The sequence below is a fragment of the Lagopus leucura genome, unplaced genomic scaffold (assembly GCF_019238085.1).
Source record: "Lagopus leucura isolate 7727_CA_CO unplaced genomic scaffold, USGS_WTPT01 Super-Scaffold_100157, whole genome shotgun sequence".
NCBI lineage: Eukaryota > Metazoa > Chordata > Aves > Galliformes > Phasianidae > Lagopus > Lagopus leucura.
In genome coordinates this window covers 4,003,369-4,023,257 of record NW_024962334.1, presented here as the reverse complement: position 1 = coordinate 4,023,257, position 19,889 = coordinate 4,003,369, and the positions used below count along the sequence as shown (strand labels likewise).

The following is a 19,889-nucleotide window of genomic DNA, read 5'->3' as shown; positions in this document are numbered from 1 at the left end:
GGGGAGGAAAAAAAAAATAGTTATCAATAAAGCTATGCTTGCACCCAAATTGCATGGTACTTTGTGGAAGAAGCTTCAGCATTGCTGATGTGGATATCTGAATGGCAGCCTCACGTTTACCCTAATCAAGCTCCTTTATAAGCCCACTGACAGATGTTCAGAAGCAGCTGTTGACAGCACAGAAGCACCATTGAAACCAACAGCCATACAGCTTTTCCAATTCAGTATAAAGGAATAAAGACAAGGCACTGGAAGCCACAGAACTGGTTGGACAGTGCATACAGCAAGACTGCAATGCCATTAGGAAGTTAATTGCAATGAAGGTAGGAAAACAAAACAAAGCAAGGAGGATATACACAGCTGAAAGGTTAGATTTGCTGATACCCTGCTAAGGCAGACGCGAGGTACAGCACTAGTGTGCTAGTAAAAGCTGTTTATTTACACAGTGATAGGATTCACAGAATCACAGGGGTCGAAAGGATCTCAAGAGATCATAGAGTCCACCCCCCTGCTAAAGCAGGGACCCTACAGTAGGCCACGTGGGTAGACATCCAAACAGGTCTTGAATACCTGCACAGAAGGGGACTCCACAACCTCCCTGGGCATTCATGTCACCTTTACACTAAAGAAGTTATTCTGCATGTTTGTATGGAACTTTCTGCGTTCACATTTTAGGCCATTACTTCTTGTCCTACCACTACACACCAGGGAGGAGAACCTGGCCTCATCCATTTGTCCCCTACCTCCCTTTCAATATTTACAAACATTAATCAGATCCCCCCTCAGTCTTTTTTTCCCCAGGCTGAACAGACCCTGGTCTCTCAGTCTCTCCTCATGTGGGAGATGCTCCAGGCCCTTTATCATCTTTGTGGTGGACTCCTTGCTGGACTTCTTCTAGGAGATCAGTTTCATTTTGAACTGAGGAGCCCAGAACTGGACACAGTTGTCTTAATGTGGCCTCACCAGGGCAGAGTAGAGGGGGAGGATCACCTCCCTCAACCTGCTGTCCACCAGAACACAAAAACATTTCACTGTGCAAGTGTAACATGGAAAAAAAATAGCAAGAGCGAGGCTTATGCCATGAGGTACACACGTGTACACACACACACAGCTGCTACTGCCAAAAGTTGCTAAGTCATAAGTAAAGGAAAGGAAAAATACATATTATGATTGTTTGGCTTTCAGAAAGTAGAATAATACCTGTTTTGAAATCAAATAACACAAAGGAAGTAAAATGCTTCTAACAAACTGAACAGAACAGATAACTTCCTATGTATCAAGTCCAGTGGGAAGAGGAGTTGTGTATTACAAAACTATTCCCTTGAATACATGTGGAGATATTACCGTGCCATCTCCCCTTTGCAAAAATGTAACTGTTAGTGGGAGTTAGTTAAAAGCTCCATTTCAAATAGAAATGGAGTAACAGTTATTTTATGTTTACAGGGAATTCATCTGAAGCAGATTTGTTTATTTCAAGTTCATGTGCATTTTACCCACAAACCACAGGGCTCTACACCCATTTTGTTGTCACATCTTGCCTTATTTTTTTTCTTGCCAAAAACACATGTTGATAATCTCTTAGTGCAGCAATGAAACTGCTCAAAGCTGAGCATTAATGGAGATGATGCTGAGCCAATAGGGAACAAATAACTGAGGCTACATATAGTTTTCCTAGCTTTGAATGTAGCATACTGTTCACTACATACTTAGCAATGCAGAAACAGAACAAAAATTATGACCTGGAGCAGAGAGACACTTTCACTTCACAGTGAAAGTACCACTGTATCTTTCTATTCTGCTGACAAAATACGCTAAAGGTCCTACCTTTTACATTTGCTGGTTTTCAAAATGTCATTCTACAGACACAGAACAACTTGTAGAATCACTAGAAGTTAGTGGAAGAACCAGATATATAATGAGTACATCATACATTACAAAGCTTAATTGTAGAGCTTCATTTTTTCCTTACCTCAAAAGTGGATTAGGTTTTACTCAGGAGTTAATTCATGCCTCAGATAATGCCTTGAAAGAAAGCTGGCAGCCTTCTTTTGCATTAGAACAATGTAACCTTTAAGGAGAGCTTTTGACATCTGATTTCTTCACGCAGGAGATACACCTTTATGATCTATTTTCATTTGAATCTCTGAAGTTTTGTATCAATTATTCTGCAGCTTAAACAAGAAGTAGAAGAACTCTAATAGCAAAGAGAATAGTTGGTCAACTGTTCAGATAGGTTGTTTTTTTTTGTTACAGTAGAAGCCTGTAGAAGGCCTCAACACGTGCAACTTCCTCTCCAGTTTCTTACCTTCCTGGTAGTTGTGAGCACCATCTGGTAAGGCAAGAAATGGCAAATATTTCCATTCCTCTGGTAAACTGTGGCTGTCATGTCCTTCTCCAGGCATCAGGGGTGGGTAGGAGAATTCAACCTGCACAAAGAAACAAAGAGGAAGCAAAAGGAGAACAGATTGTTGTTAGCAAACAAGCAAGCTTATGTAATTGAACCTAGCATATTTTTCTTTAGCAGTGGCATGGAAGAAACTTTCTACCAGCATTCCTTCTCTCTTCAACGCACCCATGGATGGGCTCATATCCAGTCTGATGGCAGGCCCTAGGAAGATCTGACTTCTACAGTGCTCCTATCCAGCCTAAGAGATATCCAACCTCAAAAGATACACAAAACAGATGTCAAAAAGAGGATGTCACCTTCTTCCCTGTATGCACATTGCAAGCAGCACGTTGCTGCCCCTGCAATACCAGCAGGGGTCATTGCTGGGGGCACATCCTGAAATCAGATTTGGCTTTTCATCGTCTCGAGTCCTCATGATGAGCTAATCTCTATCACATGCAAGCCTGTATGTTACCCTCATGGATACTGAATAATACACCAACAGCAAAATACTGTTTGTAAAGATTTTTTTATGTCCTTGATCTCAATGATGCAGCAGATTTTCCACATCTACTAGAAGTGCCTCCTTTTCCTTTTCAAGAAATCCTGCCTTTCAATTTCACTTTTCATTTCTTTGCCTTTTACCACTTTTTCCTAGTATCAGTGGCAACCTATTTCTTGCACTGTAATATCTGTCTACCATGGCTCTCCAAAATTAGTCTTCACACTGTCATCCTTTATTGTTTTGCTTTTCTATTGACTTCTGAGTTTCCAGCCACTTTCAACCAGTCTTTATTTCCACACATACTGATGTTAAATTACCAAACAAAAATCTAGGCACAAGTTTATCAGGAGAAGAAACTGCTGCAGCATATTGCATCTCCTCTTGGAAGACGCTTGGCTAAAACCCAGTCAGCTGTGGGATGTATAAATGGAAATGTATAACTTGTAGGAAACAAAAAGCATGACAAAACAAGCACGCAAAGCCTTAACGCTAGAAGGATGATAAAATAATAATACTATGAAGGATGAAAGTATTGAATAGGAAATAAAACAAGGAGTGAAATTCTTCACCTTAACACACGGTGTCACTCTTATCACAGCTGATGCCACCTGGCTCCTGATTCTTCTCATAACATGGAATTTGCTGAAAAACTATTTAATCTTCTTGGTTCTAGCTCATAATAGCTCAGGTGCTATCACATACCTCAAACAACACGGGTTTCTACAGGTCCAACAGTTCCAAATTCAACAGACTCAACAGGTATTAATGACACCACTGATAATCTTGGCTCATATCAGCCTGTTTCTTTCCAAGGTAAGCATCTTAATACAGGGATTTCTGCATTCATGTATACAGGTGAGAGAAGATCACAAGACAAAGCAGAATTAAGACTGCTTAAGTGCGCTTAAATAATCTATTTTATACACGGATGTCATGGTACACCTGATTTACATGTAGTAATACCCCTCTCTTTTCCCAAAATCATCTATGTAGGGAACTCTCAAGTTCCTTAGGAGGAATTCCATTTGTGTAGCTTAATAGACTGCAGACTGGGGAAGTACTGCCTCATTTTGTGGCAGCTGTAGGAAGAAAAAGGAAAATTCAGCAGCAAAGACAGCATGCAATGCCCTGGAGAACTTCCTCCTAAACCTGCCTCCAACTTCAGAGTTCTGAGCAATTTCATTTCAAAGCAGTTAAGCTGAACTCTTCCTCAAGTAGCCGCCGCAGGTGGGAATCCTGTCATCCAACTACTTATCAAAAAGCCAGAACTCCAAGCCAGTTTTCCTAAGTGTTCTACAGTCAGAAAAAACAGACACCTGCACTGGATGATTCATCCAATCTGTTTCTTTCTATCATCTCCAAAGAGTGCTAGCTCAGGCTCAGAAGCCTAATTTGCAGATGAAAATCACCCCGATCCTTATCTTCTAGGCATCCTGCTCGACTTCTACAGAGCAATTTGCACAACAGCATAAACTGCAGGTAGGAATGTTCTGCAAATAAAAACATGACTTCAAAACCAAAGCGTTATAAAATGCTGAACAGTTTCAGAGAGCAGCAAAAAATATAAAGATCCTCACACAAAACAAACCATAGTTCTTGGATAAGTCTGGAAATGAAAACCGCACACGTGAAAAAAATAAAGTAAATGAGGTAGAGAGAATCTCAGTTATTTTACTTCTCAATTTTCGAACAACAGTCTTAGCAAAAGTATTTTCTCAGGCTGCATAAACATGTGCTTCAATTTCCTTGTTCTTTGCTAATACATACATGCATTACAAACATCATCTGCAAACAAGAGAAAAAGTCTTTGTAGCAAAGCTCTGTATTCAACAGGAACAAATACGAGCTAAATGCCTCAGCAGACCTTACAGTTTTTAACCCTTCAAATGAATTTAAGAAGTCTCCTCAACAAAGTGAAATTCTTATTCAAAACCAAACTCTTCACAGACTCCAGCAGAAGCTATTAAAAAAAAAAATGAACCAGAGTCTCCACTGAAGTCTTACTCTTTCAAGTGTCAGAGATCTTCATTATAGCTGGAAAATATTTATTATAACTGCCAAAGAGTTTTGAAGGCAATGTTCCAGTTGTCTTCTTCTGAATGCACTGTGCTACTAGTGGATTTTAGAACAAAAATCAATACAGGATGCTGTAACACAAATCGAGTGGAGAAATAAATGTAGACTTCACTGCACAAAGTATTTCAGCTCCTGTGGATGACTGAATTAAAATAAAATGCAAAAAAAACCCCAACCCTAAACTAAATAACAACCACATTTCTGGAACTGACATCTGTATCTTTCTGTAATTCTGCTACATTAACAGACCTCTTGTTAAGCAGTTCTTATTGCATCCAACAGTTCAGAAGCAAAGCAGCTACTGATGAGCAGTCCTTTCTCCTTTGAAGGATAAAGAGAATCCCAGCACACACTTTTGATTCCTCCTCTTTAAAGAGATTTCCTAGCCAGAATAAATTGGCTAGATGTTCACTAACCTGCAGTAAGAAATGAGTGTGAACAAAGAACAACATACTTCAGTTCTTTCTTCTAGGAACTAAGACGATAGATTTTCTTTGATCAAATGCATTGATATCGTCTCCTACTGGATTACAAGTACACACTCAGAAGAAAGGTCAAAAAAGCATGGATAAAAAGAGGAATTCCCAAAAGGTATGTGCCTGTCCATCTATCACACTCAAACATTAGACAGGTAGTCTTCACTGATATTCAACAAACTTCTACTTAGGGCAGGTTGTTTTCCTTGTATACAAAGAGTTGCTAAGTGACAGCAAACACAGCAAGAGTAAAATCTTCAGTGAACATTAACCAGCAATAAGTCAACATGCTGGTGAGTCAGTACAAATTACAGACTTCCCATACTCCCCATTGCACTTACAGTCACATGTTTGAACTAATTCATTTACAGGTTAACTCTCCTCACATTCTCTTCAAATATTTTGAAAGATCTTACTTCAGAACACAAATGATAATTATTAAAAAACAAAACAAAACAAAAAACTGAACCCTAATAACTTCTTCCATTAATTCAACAGAGACTGGATTTAAGTTTAGATCTCTTAAAAATCTGAGATATTTAAAACAACAACAGTATTATTTAAGACACAAGAATACTCTTAGTGAGTTGCTGAACTTAAATTCCAGGGAGTGAACCCACTCCAGTATAGGAATAAATTAATGATCTCTTGATTGCTTGTATCACATTAATAGGTAGAACAATTGCTTTGCATGAAGAGAAGAAAACTGGTAAAAACATTCACTGCACTCCTATTTAGAACTTTTTCCTTCATAAATCATTTTGATCTGTATCGATGGTATCAGCTATTCCAATCTCACTTAAGAAGGAAAAGAGGAATAAGAAAAATAGGATATTAAATACTGAGGACACTGCTAAGCAGGAATGACTCCCCTCAACCCCCAAGACCCTACAAATTAAAATCACACCTGAAAACTGACCTCTCATTTCAGATAAACCAGCATTTGTTCCTCACTCAAAGCTAGGATTTCTGAAGGTTTTTCCTTGATACCTCAGACCAAGCACAGACACGTGCAGAGAAAACCAGAGCACCAGTGATTTTATCTGAATCACTGAGACAACAGCAGCATGCGGCCAAATGAAACTAGGCATACTGTTCATCTTTCATTAAATCAGACTTATATGACAAACTTTTCCCATAAATATGACAGAAACAACAGACCAGGATCTATAGATGGAAGAGCCTATCTGTAAATCAATCATGCCTACAGTGTAATACAATGATCTCTAACAAAAGGTCTTTTTAATATCTACTTTCATATATTTATATATATGTATTCATATGTCCACATAGATATTACAAACACACAAACAGTGGAGAGAAATTAATATATTCAAAAGCAGTAGGGCATTGCATTTTCTATCCTTCCAGTTCTTGGAACTTCCCCATGTGGCCCAGCATCAGAGCTCTAAAGCAATCACACAAGCTCTCAGACACCACTTGGATCACTACAGATGCACAAGATAACCATCCACATCTGCTCTGAGAAAACTCTAGGTTAGTAACATTTTTAAACAGAAACAGTACTCACACTCTTCCCAGAAGAGGAGCACAATATTCCTGCAGCAATTCCAGTCTAGAAGGCTTGCTAGGGAACCCTGTGCTAGGCAACTCCCCTACTGAAACAGGCTAACCCTCAGCTTTTGCTCCTAAGCTACCTCTGCCCAACACAGCAGCTGCTGTAAGGCAGGATCCACAACAGCCAGTGTTCCACCCACACAACCTGCTGCACTCACGGACTAGTAAGGAATGCATCCAGCTACAGGGACTGCTGGCATTTCCTCCTTCCCAGCCCATACCTGGAGCTCATCTCACAAGACGCAGATGTGCATCCCTCCCCCCAGCTCTGCTGAATGCCCTGGTTTCCAGCAGGAGGAGACCCTACTTGCCGGCAGGGAGCTGGCAGATCACAACCGAATCACAGGATATCCTCAGCTGGGAGGGACCCACAAGGATTACCAAGTTCAATTTTTGGCTCTACGCAGGATCACCTAAAATTCAAACACTATGTCTGAGAGCAGTGTCCAAACACACCTTGAACTCCAGAAGCCTGGGGCAGTGACCACAGCCCTGCAGAGCCTGTCCCATGCCCTCCGGTGCAGAACCTTTCCCTCACCCCCAACCCTCCCCTGGCACAGCTCCATGCCGTTCCCTCGGGCCCATCGCTGTCACTCAGAGCAGAGCTCAGCGCTGCCCTCTGCTCCCTGTGAGGAGCTGCAGCAGCCGTCAGGCCTCCCCTCAGCTCCTAATGCTAAAATGTTAAGGCAGCTCCTCGTTTCCAGGAAAACTGAGGACTAGAACAGTGGGTATGCTTTAAAAGTATATTTACTCTTCAGTTTAGAAGCAGCCATTATGTCTAATCTGTAAAGCACGTGTTGCTGAACTGATGCAACGTGCAATTACCTTGTCTTACAAGCCAGTGAGCATTTGGGTTCCCTATCACAGGATGTCGGAGGGTCCAATAACAGCTCCCAGTTAACACGCTCCTTTCTAACAAGTAGCATTTGGTTTAGCCCTGAGCATGGACAAACTCAGCTCTCTACCAAGCACAAGCAGCACAACACGGTAGCATCACGAACCACATAACATGCTCTGCTCTGGGGAGCACTAACGAAGCAGGCAGCCCCATACCCTGCATGTTTCAGCAGGCAAGGAACTTGCTCTGATTTTTTGTATACACAACTCAGCAAGCTTTCAGAAGCAATGAGCCTGTCTAGATATAATACTTTGGCACCACATACGAATGGTGGGATGGATTACCACGATTGGACACAAACCATGAAACAAGGCAGTGCTAGGACAGGAAACTATTGTATCTGCATGTAAATTAGACTGCCAACTTTGTGAAAGCAGGAAGAGACCATATTATCAATACTGGAAAACATTCTGAATTAGGTAATTAAAAGGTGCAATAGAAGTACAGAAATACAGCTTTTATCAATTCAGTATTAGTTCATTTATTGAAGAGAGAAGTCAAGATTCCAGGTACAGAGTGCCACTTGCACTGCTACTAGGATGGATGCCATGACACATACAGAGCACAAACTGGTAACAAGAGGAAAGCTAAAGGAAATGACAATGCAGGGTGTTAAGTAACTAACGAAAGGTATTCAGGAAGCTTCTCAACTCATACCAGGGCAACTATGGAGAAAATGCTATGGAGCCCTCATAAGAAATATTTTATTTCCTGTCTGGTAATAACTCAAAACACAGCTCTCTCTTTAAAACCTGAAAAACTAAACAAAGAAATGAAATTACATCACACCTAGGAACCTTCCTTGAACAACAAATACAAAATGCTACATAAATGGGTTACACAGACATGCAAAGAGTCCCACCATTAATTCTACAGAAGAGATTAGAATCTGCGGTATGGTTTACAGAAGCAAAGTGTCAGATACTAACTACACCACGTACTTTGCAATGCATTGTAAATTTAAAACCATTAGGATCCCACGCTAATTTGAGTAGCCTTTCTAATAAGGCTTCTGTCAGAATTTCTACCTGCCGAGCATAAGCTAATCTTGGTATTTCCACTCAGTGCTCAACACATTATAGGCTAATTTTTGATACTTGTAATCTTTTAATGATGTTAATAATAGCATAATATGTTCATAATGCTCCCTTAAACACTTCAAGCATTCCTATTACAAGCAGGGAACAGAAACAAAGGAGTCGTGCTCATGATCACAGGCTATCATCTGTAGAGCCCCTCAGCTTGCTCCAGGTGAGGGCCAGGTTGGGGATTTCAGGAGCAATTTCTTCTCAGAAGAGCAGGATGCTCTGATGCAGGCTGTGGGTGCTAGTGACTCTGTGCCATTGCAGCAGCATTATTTCAGCTATGGCTGCTTAACACTGCTGAGGAGGAATAGTGCCTTCCTGCTCCCTTCAACTAGATTTCAGTGAAGCTCCTTTTCAAGGTTCTTTTTTTGTTGTTCCTGTAAAAGGCCCTCATTTAACCACTGCAGATCGCCTGTTGCACTATAGTGCTTATGGCACACCCCCAAATCCAAAGACACAAGAACTAGAGGAAGACAAGGCACATGCAGCACTTACATTGTTATGGCAGCTTTAAGCAAATCTAATAGAGGCACAACCTATTTTAGAGGTCGGTAATTCTCTCTTGGAATCGAGTGCTATAATTAAGGATACAAAAACCTGGAAACACGAGCAGTGTTCCAGTTCTCAGCAGGTTTAACTTGCTCTTTCCTTAGACAACTCCTCATTCTGCAAACAACTTCAAATATAACATGACAAAAATTCCGATGATATTCACCTGACCTCTTTTGCTCTCTAGACAAAAGTATAAACAGGCCACATGCACTGATTGCTCAGGCCACTGCACATGCTGATTTCTGCAGATAAGCATTATCTTCCACAGCTAAAGTATTTGAAGCTCTCAAATTACAGGATGAGAACATACATAATTCGAGAAGGTAAGAAATCATCATCTTCTTCTTCTCTCTATAATATCAAAATATATTCAGATACCTTTTAAAAAAATACGTATCAGTTGTTTCATTTGTCTGCACACCAAGAATAGAATTTACAGCCAGTCAAGACAGGGAGAACGATCTTCAAACAGTCCACACAAAACCACTCACACGAACATGTAAGTCACACAATACTCAGAAGAAAGCAAACATTGGGTTTATATGAAGACATTAAAATACTCAGAAGTATTTCAAAGGTCTTTCAGACAAACACTGGGATTCCAAGAGCACATGCATTTCTGTATTTACAGTCGTCTGCCACTAAGTGACATTAAGAAGCTATTCTCCACTGCGTATAGAAAATGGCAGCTTATGCTGACCTGCTGACTTTACAGAACAGAGATCCCAAGCAAACAAAAGTGACTGGTAGCACAATCAGTCCAAGACACATATGGTACTTTTCTCCACAGCACAGTTAGAAATTTGTATGTTTAAGTAAATAAAGGGCAATTTGGAACATATTCAAGCATTCCAGAGCATACTCTAGGCCACGTTCACTCATTGCACAAGGACAGATGTGACTCGCAGAGCTGCTCAGGACATTGCATGCAGAAAAGCCTGGCTTTGTCCTACTGCTTCATAAATGAGAAGGTAGATTATAGGCCATAACTGGTGACAGTGGAGCCTACAGGCTTCAGTACAGGTGGAGACCAAGTTTACACACATTTAGCAAGTCCATGGCCTTATAGCAGAAATAGAGGATCAGGTTTCTTACGCCATATTAAGTAGTGCAGTAGTAGAGGGACCTTAAAACTTTTCAGTGGGCTAACAGCGACTTCTGTGCAACTCCTTCCTTTAAGTTCTTCCAGCTTTGCTGAAATCGTTTTTTCTTCCTCTCCTTTTAAAAACAACCAGTTTTCATTTTAACTTTGCCACCAAAATGAATCATTCTATTACAGTAAAAGCATATTTTAAGCCTTCCTGCATCATCAGCCTTATCTCCCTGCCTTGCCTTACATAAGTAAAACTTAAGATGCAGGGAGCTAAACAAAGTGCCTAGCACAGAGGAGTTCCAGTGGAGAATTACACCTTTCTCTCTACAAAGAGATCACCTAACTCCACAGATGTTCTTCAACACAACTTGCACCAGTTTCTGTTCAGATTAGATTTTTACAAAGGACTTCTATCATATGGTAAATAAGAATTTTTTACACTCTGTTGCTTTCAAAAAACTCAAGACACGTAACGGCGAATCGAGTTCTTTATCGCTCACTGTAACAACAGAGCCCTTTCCCTTTATTTCCCATCAAATCAATAGCCATCACTTCAGCTCCTGAAAACTACCAAGGAACTCAGTACCAATTGCTCCAGAAAAAATGGCATGAACAGTCCTCAAATCTAGGTTTTACAGTCCTACACTGAAGTAGGAAATCACTAGAGCTAACCAAGAGCAGTGATCTGGATGGGTTCCCTGCAGCAACAGCTAATGAACCAAAGAACTGCAGATGCTCTGAAACCAATTACACTGTTTCTGTCTGGCTCTCTAGAATAATCAGTTTATGTTCAAATGCTTTTATGATAAATTTTAAGGATTCTTCTCTCTCTCTCAAGTCCTTTCCCCACCTTTACCCCTGTTTACACTTGAATTTCATAGGCCATTAAGACAAGTATTTTTTTTTTTTTTAATCAGACAACTACTGAGACCATTCTTAATCAGGTAAGGAACATAGTGCTGTGTCTTCCAGGTTTACGTCAGTGGCAAACCCTCTACTGGAAGATCTACAGATCACTACTTTATTGTGGGCTAAAGCTATTACAGCTGAGACAGTATGAAGCCAATAATAAAATACTGTGAACCCACTTTTGTCTGAATGGCTTTTTCCATAAATCATCTTGAGACATGTTGCTCTGTGCTCTTGCAGCTAGGAACCATACCACAGATGTGAAGGATACATGTTGTGCAGTAAGGAGCTGAGAAGTGAAGATGATCTGAGCAGACAACTGAGGAATCTAATCTTTTTGTCTTAATTGTTACTAATTTTGCAATTTCTGGCTCTAGATTTGTTGGCTTGCAAAAAATATATCTAGCATTCCGCTCATTTTTATTGGATCTTCAGATAATTTCCTCATTTTTCCTGTATGAATTAAGTAGTAAACTAAACAAACCAACCTAATCAAGAACAAACTGCTATTAAGACATGAAAGGCTAAGAAGAAAAGAAATAAAGTTAGCACTTTTTGGTGGGATCACAATGACCTGGTATCTGTGTCAATGAAGTAAAGTTTTCCTCAATTCATTTGCATCCTGTATAACTCAAGAAGCTTGTAGAAACTACTATCAAATCAAAACAGAGTGCTTTTGTGATGACAGTGAGCAACTACATGCAATGAATGGATGTAACTACTCTTACCAGGTATAATAAAGCAACTTCTTAGGACTACTTTTTAAATAAATCAGTCATTTTGTTTTATAGAAATGAAAGTCACAACTGAATACTACACAAGACCTCTGCACATTTCAAGATTTCTGCTTTTATTTAAACAAGTACTGACAAGGGTTCCCATAACAAGTCAGCCTGTACTTACAAAGGGAAGAAACTCATCATAATGCATGCTTCAAGCAAATTATCATTCCCTTCTTTAATGGGCTGGATGAGAGCATGTCAAATACTATAAGGATCTACATTACAGCCAAGCTTCTCCTTCCATTCTATAAGCATACTGCCATGACTCCATCTTCCTTTTGGCAAAATGATGAGCAAACAGCACTTTTGGAACATTTCCCTGGTACCACAGTATAATTCAATAGCTAATCGGACCAAGTGAGGAATTTAGGGACTTGCTAGCAAAACCAAACAAAAGCACACAGCTTCTCCAAAAGCTCACTTAATACTTTGCTGGAGAAAACTTCTTAAAATGGATTTATTTTTTTTTTTTTAAACTTTAAAAATGCAATACATAACTTTTACACAGCACAAAGCCATCTTCACAGTGAGGAGCGACTCGAGGTTTAACAATTATACAGGATACTAAGAACTCAGACTAAATGTACGTATGGTAAACCTCAAATTTCTTACATAACCACACTTCAAAGGGAAATCAGACCCACAGTATAACAGTGTGTTCTTGGAAGGGGCAAGTAGAAAGAACGCTGTGTTTGCACTATGAATCAAGGGGCACATGGAAATGGACAAATCCCTTGGATTTCACTCTTTTTTAAAACAAATATATCCAGACTTTTTATGCAAGAAAAAGATGTTCTAATACATTTCCAAATCACACAAAATGCTTTGTTGCATAGGTAAGTACTGGAGAAGTTTAACCTGTAAGTGAAACAGGAACAGCTGCACACTTCAGACAGTCAAAGTCTAACCAGAACAATACTTGCCTAGCAATGCACAAGAACCTAGTTACTTGCTACCAACAGCAGAGACCACAATGTCAGTGCTCGTTTTCAACTTAATACATATCAGCTTTGCACCACGTTTCTGAGGAAGTCAGGTGATGAAGACACCTATGATCAAGTAATCTGTCAAAATGCCTAACTCTGTATGCATTTCTTGGTAACACTACTGAGAGAACACAGATGGAAACAAAGAACTGAAAGGAGCCTTCTCAGGGAAAAAAAACCAACAACAAACCAACAACACACAAAAAACCCAAACACCACAAGTTTAATTGCTGTTATTACACGCTATATGATCTCTCATTCTCAAACACACTAAGTTCAGCCTGTATTACTCTCATTCAAAAGCTGCACTATAACTTTGCTTTTCTATAATTCATTTATCATATCCAATCTAGCTTGTCCAGTTCACATCCATTTGTTCTTGTGCCAGCACTGTCTTTTAGATTAAATAAATATTTTTCCTCCTTATTTTTCACTTTCTGACATTCTCTTGGAATACACTCACGTGTAATGCAGTGGTCCAATGAATACTTCAAATACCATTAGCAAACATAATCAAGAGGAGTCTCGGATCATCAGCAGAGCTGTCTTCTGCAGACGAACTCTGAACAGAATCAGTGAACTGACTAGCAGAAAACCAAACTAGCAGAAAACCAACGTACCAAAACAAAGCTTATTTTTTCATCACCTCAGTTCCCCATTTCAGTTCACCACAGAACTGCTTCTCCTTTGCAGCAGTGGAAAAGTGGCAGAGAGAAAAAGAGTAGAATACTCACTTACTCACTGAAGTCACTGAAAGCATTTATCTGACTATAGCCTCAAAACTGACTTCATTAGCCTACCCAGCCTCTTCCAAGTCATCTTCCTTCTCTAAAACAGACGGTTCAAGGAGTGTCACTTCCATTTCTGGTAGTGGCAGAGATAATCTGAATCCATTTGTACAAAGGTTGGATCGGAATGTTTATACAATGATAAACATATTAATACTATTATCTTACAGGAAAACATGTTGCCCCCTTTCCTCCAAATCACTCCACTTTTGTGGCTTATCCTAGATCACACGCAGTCTTTTTTCCTCTTCCAGAGGTCTTCCAATGTTAATTCCTAAGCATACATCATTATTATTCATTCCTATTACATGACTTCATCATGCATCCCTTTTCCACCATCGCAGTATTCATTGTTATCCAGTTGCATGACATCCCAGTCTTCCTTTGTACCAGTGACTCCCCAGCTTTGGTAATCAGTGTTAGATTGGCCTGAGTACGTGGTGCCATAGCCACTCACAGCACCCCAAGTCAGTCTTGAGAAACACCATTGCAAGCATCTCTCAGAACAGCAGTTCCTCTTCTGACACAAATCTATTGTTGCTTTATCTTTTTCATACTGATCCTTACCCGAGTTCTAGCTCTTGTACTAATTCTCCAGCATCTCCAGCTTCAAAAAAGATTTTGTTGTACTGCAAGATACATTAGCAAATTCAAGGCAGATTAGAGCTACTACATTTCTTTTACAGATAAATTAAATCAATCATTAATTCCTATAAAAGATGCAGGCCAGTCAGGCATGAGCTATCTTTAGCGAATCCACATAGGCCTCACTCTACTTATTTTCATATTGTTAATTAAATTCTTGCCTTCACAAATTCTCTAGAGCCTTGCATGCTGCTGATGAAGCTCATTAGGCTGTGGCTGTGCATCTCCCTGCCTTCAGTTCTTTTGGGTACATTCTATGTATTTCAGTAACAAATCTGTTTAGTCAGAGCTAGAACACATTTAGAAGCCTTGTTCTTAGTGCTCCAGTGTCACGGATGAATTCTTCTTAAATTCTGAAACGAGCTATCTGAATTCTTTAATCAAGCCAATGGAACTTCTGCTTTGCCTCCCCATCCCATCTTTATTCTCATGCTTGATATCATTACTTTCACTGAAAAAGATGACAAAGAATTTGTTTAAAATAATCTGCATATGATTGAAAGAAATAAGCCTCCCTTTCCGCTTACCAACTTCCCTCATCCAGTTCTTTTTACATTAATGTGCCTGAAGACTGCTGTAGTTGGCTTTCCTTCAGAAAGCCAGGCTGTTTGTGGCTCTAAAAAACGTACTTATATTCCTGCAGTTCTTATTCTGGTGACACTGCTACTGCTTCTCCCTCCCAAACTACAAATCCCTCTGCAAATTCTCCTATTAATGTCTCAAGATAGAAAAACAGAAAACTTGAAGTTCTTCCCATCCATTTTTTGACAACACTTGAAAAATCACTTCTAAAACCATATCACTGGCTTCAAGGTACAATTCAATATTATTCATAGTTTTGGTTTGCTATTGCATCCAACCTGCATAATGTTACAAGTAGTACAAACTCAGATATGACAAAAGCCACATCCACTTTTGTGTCCAACCTCTGCTTTTTTCTAAGTGGCCAACAACAAGGGCGAGGGCACCTTTATAGGTGTTCTTCCTAAGACACTCTATGGATCTTCATCTCTTAGCAGTATTTGGCAAGAAAGCAACTTGCTAAATATTGCAAACCTTGCAACCCAAGGTGATCTAATTACATCTGGAAACTGATCCCAGGAACAGATGCTGGATGCCTCGAGAAGAAAGGATGCATGATAAAACCATGCAGACCTCTTGGAAAAATGGATTTAAGAACGCGTACAATGAATGACCACTCCTCAGCTTTAGCCACCGTGATATGACAGTTTGTTTTTTTTACATGTTATCATCCTGAGCTTGTTTAATTTCCTGAATTATTAACAAATACTGACTTAACTCCTGGGCAACTTATACAAATATGATGTTCACATCAGAACAAGTTCTCAGATAGCGAACACAGCATAAAATAATGCTTTCAGAACGCTTGTAAAGACAGAAAGCTCCATGGAAAAGACTGATCTGCCTTCTGTCACTCTCTGAAGAACTTCTAGAAATGCTGAAGCACACTGCTGCAGCAGTGCTCCCTTAACTGGATTGCTTCAGTTCTCCAGCAACCAAAGTATACCGGACCACTTCAAAAAACCATCTGCTTAAAGAAAGGCTGCTAGTCCTACAGACTCACTGCAGGTCGAGCCCAACCTTACAGTATCTGCTGTATAATAAAAGAGTGACATTTGGAGACGAGCTGGGCAACAAAATCTGATTCCTAGGGTTTTCTTTCACTTTAGGAATGAAAAGACCAAGCATTCGGAGTTACCCTGGAGCTCCACAACATTTAAAAACAAACTAGCAATCATGTGATGAGAAGTTATTCATCATTTGAAAACTATTTGCTTTCCTGAGCACGGCGCTGCCTTCCAAAGCAGAGAACGCAACCTCCTCAGGTTCCTAGATTCTGCCCTGTCACAGAACGTGCAACGACTGCAGAAGTTTAAACGTCAGATGCATCCCTTCATGTAAGACTTGAAAAAAAGAGTTTGAATTGGATCAAATGCAAAAAAAAAAATCCTTCCTGCAACAGCCTCGCCAAGATTAAGTTGGAGAGCGAAGGAGGAAACGCAACGAGGGCACAAAACACCTACGAAACACAGGACACGGAGGGCCTACGGGACGCCGGCGGTGCACGGCTGTCGGGAGGCCCCGTCTCCTCCAGGCAGCCCCGCACGGCACGCTGCCGCCCGGCCCCGGCACCCCACAGCCCGCACCGGCGGCGGCTCGCCCAGCCCGGAACCGGGGCGGGCTCCCGGGGCCCAGCACCGCACCCCTCACCTGGCAACCCTTCTTGTGATGGAAGCCCACCACCACGATGTGCAGCACTGGACCCCGCGGAAGGGCGGCCGGCGGCGCGCCCCGCTTCTCCATGGAGCCCGGCGATGGCCGCTCGGGAGGATACCGCCCGGGCCGGGCTCTCGCTCCGCCTCCCGGTGCCGAAGACCGGAGGGACGGACCTCAACCGACTGCGCTTCCGCAGCGCCCGGCGGGAGGAGGCGGGGCGGGGCCGCCCTCGTTCCCCTCGCCCTGCCCCCAGCCGCGTTGTGTCCCCCGGCTCCCGGCGGTACTCGGCAGCGAGGAGACCCGCGTGGAAAAGTGCTTGGTTTTATTAAAATTTAAGGGTGCTTTATTAAAATTCAAGGGTATTTTATTAAAATTTCAGCAGGGATGCTGCCGGCTGAGAAGGGAGAGAGAGAGAGAGCTCTTCTCTCTTTTAACTCAGAGCCCCGTCACAGTGCAGAGAGCTGCATCTGCACCCTGCCTCGTCTCGGGTGGAGGCCGTGCAGGCCCATGGCAGGCCGAGCTGGAGCCCGATATGATGTCAGTGCACTCTGGTTGCTGAACGTCAATCAGCAAAATCGAGTTTGTGCTGCTGCTGCTCATGCTGTTCTGCTGTTAAATGTGTATTATGGTAACCTGAGAGAGATGGTTCAAAGGCTTATCTGAGAGCGAGTGCAAATGTAGGGAGGCAAAAATGAACGATCCTCAACTGCCTGCCCCCTGATCACGCTCCCTCATTAACCTTGGTGATTTGGTTCGGTTTGTTTAAACCATCAGCACTTAGCAGAGATGGTGCTCACGTCTCTAAGGTCCTCTGTGGAAATCAGAGGAAGATGGTCTTTTTGAAAAGAACTATAAAAGAATAGTGCTCAGAGAAAATCTCATTGCTAATGCAATACACAGAGGCTCAAATTATAACAATAAAGCATGTAATTACGTATTGTTCCTCCGTTTCAACAAAGGTGCCATTATATATACTTTAGGGAGCAAAAGATAAGCTGCAAGGAATAATCCAGCACTGGCAACTGAATGAATTCTTACTGATTTTATTCTGCAACTTACTTTGATGATATTTAATGTAATTAAAAAAAAAAAAAAAAAAGGGAAAAAAAGAACCCAACCTTATCCATTATCTCTCGCAGAAATGAGATAAAGCAAGAGAAGACAAATGGGAGTACTTAGAACTCATCCTCAGTTCATTAAATAAAGGGCAGACTAGCACTGCTCTCACAGCTACAGGTTTGCATTCCTGAGGCTTCTCCATGATACTGCTGAATAATGGTGGCTTATTGCTTCTCTGAATAGATGATTGGATTTTTTTCACTGCTTGAAATTTTCTTTCTCACTAAGGCAATAAAAATGTTAAATGTGGGACTGAACAGTGCGAGCCTGTTCCAGGAAAACTGATTGACAGCATCCTTCTTCACAGCTGACATGGTTGTTTTTTATGAAAAAGGAAGGAAGGGTAGAGCTGCAACCAAACAGAAGCTCTTAGAAAAGAAGTTCCTACTGGAGTTTTCTTTCTCAATGTATATCTAATAGATATCAATAAAAATTCAGCCATATATACCAGAGCTGCTCTAAAAGTAGTGCCTCCTGTCTTATTATGTTGGCCCATGATGTCAGAGGTGGATGTTGGTGTTATGGCAGTAGGGGTTGAACCTTCTTGCCAATATTCCTGCCAATATATTTTGTTGCTGTGTGACAGCTGGTAGCAGAGGGGCAGTCTGACCAAGTGGCATCTGACATGGAAGTGTATCTGAAACAAAGGTGTGGAACTGAATTCCTCTGTGTGGAGAAAATGGCACCCATTGGCAGCTGGGGCTGTTCAGCCTGGAGAAGAGAAGGCTCTGGGGCTTCTGATAGCAGCCTGTCAATATAAAGGGGGGATATAAGAAAGAAAGGGACAAACTTTTCAGCAGGGCCTGTTGTGAGGGGACAAGGGTAAATGGTTTCAAGCTAAAAGAGAAGAGACTTCAAATGGGTATAAGGAAAAATTTGTTTACAGCGAAGGTAGATGTTCAGAGGGCTGGAGTACTTCTCCTGTGAGGAAAGGTTGAGTGAACTGGGATTGTTCAGCTTGGAGAAGAGAAAGCTTCAGGGAGACATATTGCAGCCTTCCAGAACTTGAAGGGAGCATATAAACAGGAGGGGGAACGGCTGTTTATGAGGGTGGACAGTGATAGGACAAGGGAGAATGGTTTTAAACTGAGACAGGGGAGGTTTAGGTTGGATATGAGGAGGAAGTTTTTCACCCAGAGGGTGGTGAGGCACTGGAACAGGTTGCCCAAGGAGGCTGTGGATGCCCCATCCCTGCAGGCATTCAAGGCCAGGCTGGATGTGGCTCTGGGCAGCCTGGGCTGCTGGTTGGTGACCCTGCACATAGCAGGGGGTTGGAACCAGATGATCTCTGTGGTCCTTTTCAATCCAGGCCATTCTACGATTCTGTGATTCTATGACCAGAGAGGTGGTGGATGCCCTGTCTCTGGAGGCATTCAAGATCAGACTGGATGGGACTCTGAGCAACCTGCTCTAGCTGTATGTGCCCCTGTTGACTGCAGGGCATTGGACTAGATAACCCGTAAGGGCTCCTTCCGACTCAGTTCTGTGATTCTATGGTTCTGTGTGAGCACAGCAGAGCAGCAGGCAAACTGGCAGCAGTGACTGTGGTAACTTTCACTGGGGCAGATTCTAATGAGCACAGCATGCAGGCTCTTGCTCTTGGCTGGGGAAAATGCACAGCTAATGGTGGTGACTATGTTGAAAAACAGTTTTGTAGCTGGGAAATCGCTCTGTTGAGCAGTGTTATTGCACTCCTCCTTGGAAATAAATAGGAGGTGAAAATCTGGTAAAACACCATTAGAGGGGAAAAGCGCCGGCGGCCGAACGAGGGCT

The 19,889-nt window shown here is 41.5% G+C and overlaps 1 protein-coding gene across 1 annotated transcript in view; it reads right to left on the bottom strand.

Annotated features, from left to right (window-relative positions):
- Positions 1-17,134, bottom strand: part of AVL9 (AVL9 cell migration associated) — a 34,163-nt gene extending 17,029 nt beyond the window's left edge. The window contains exons 1-2 of the mRNA XM_042889359.1: positions 16,992-17,134; positions 2,306-2,426 (exon numbers count right to left, since the gene is read on the bottom strand). Of these exons, the coding sequence (XP_042745293.1) occupies positions 2,306-2,426; positions 16,992-17,084 (214 nt within the window). The 5' untranslated portion in view covers positions 17,085-17,134. The remainder of the gene's footprint in view (positions 1-2,305; positions 2,427-16,991) is intronic.
- Positions 17,135-19,889: the final 2,755 nt, after the last annotated feature.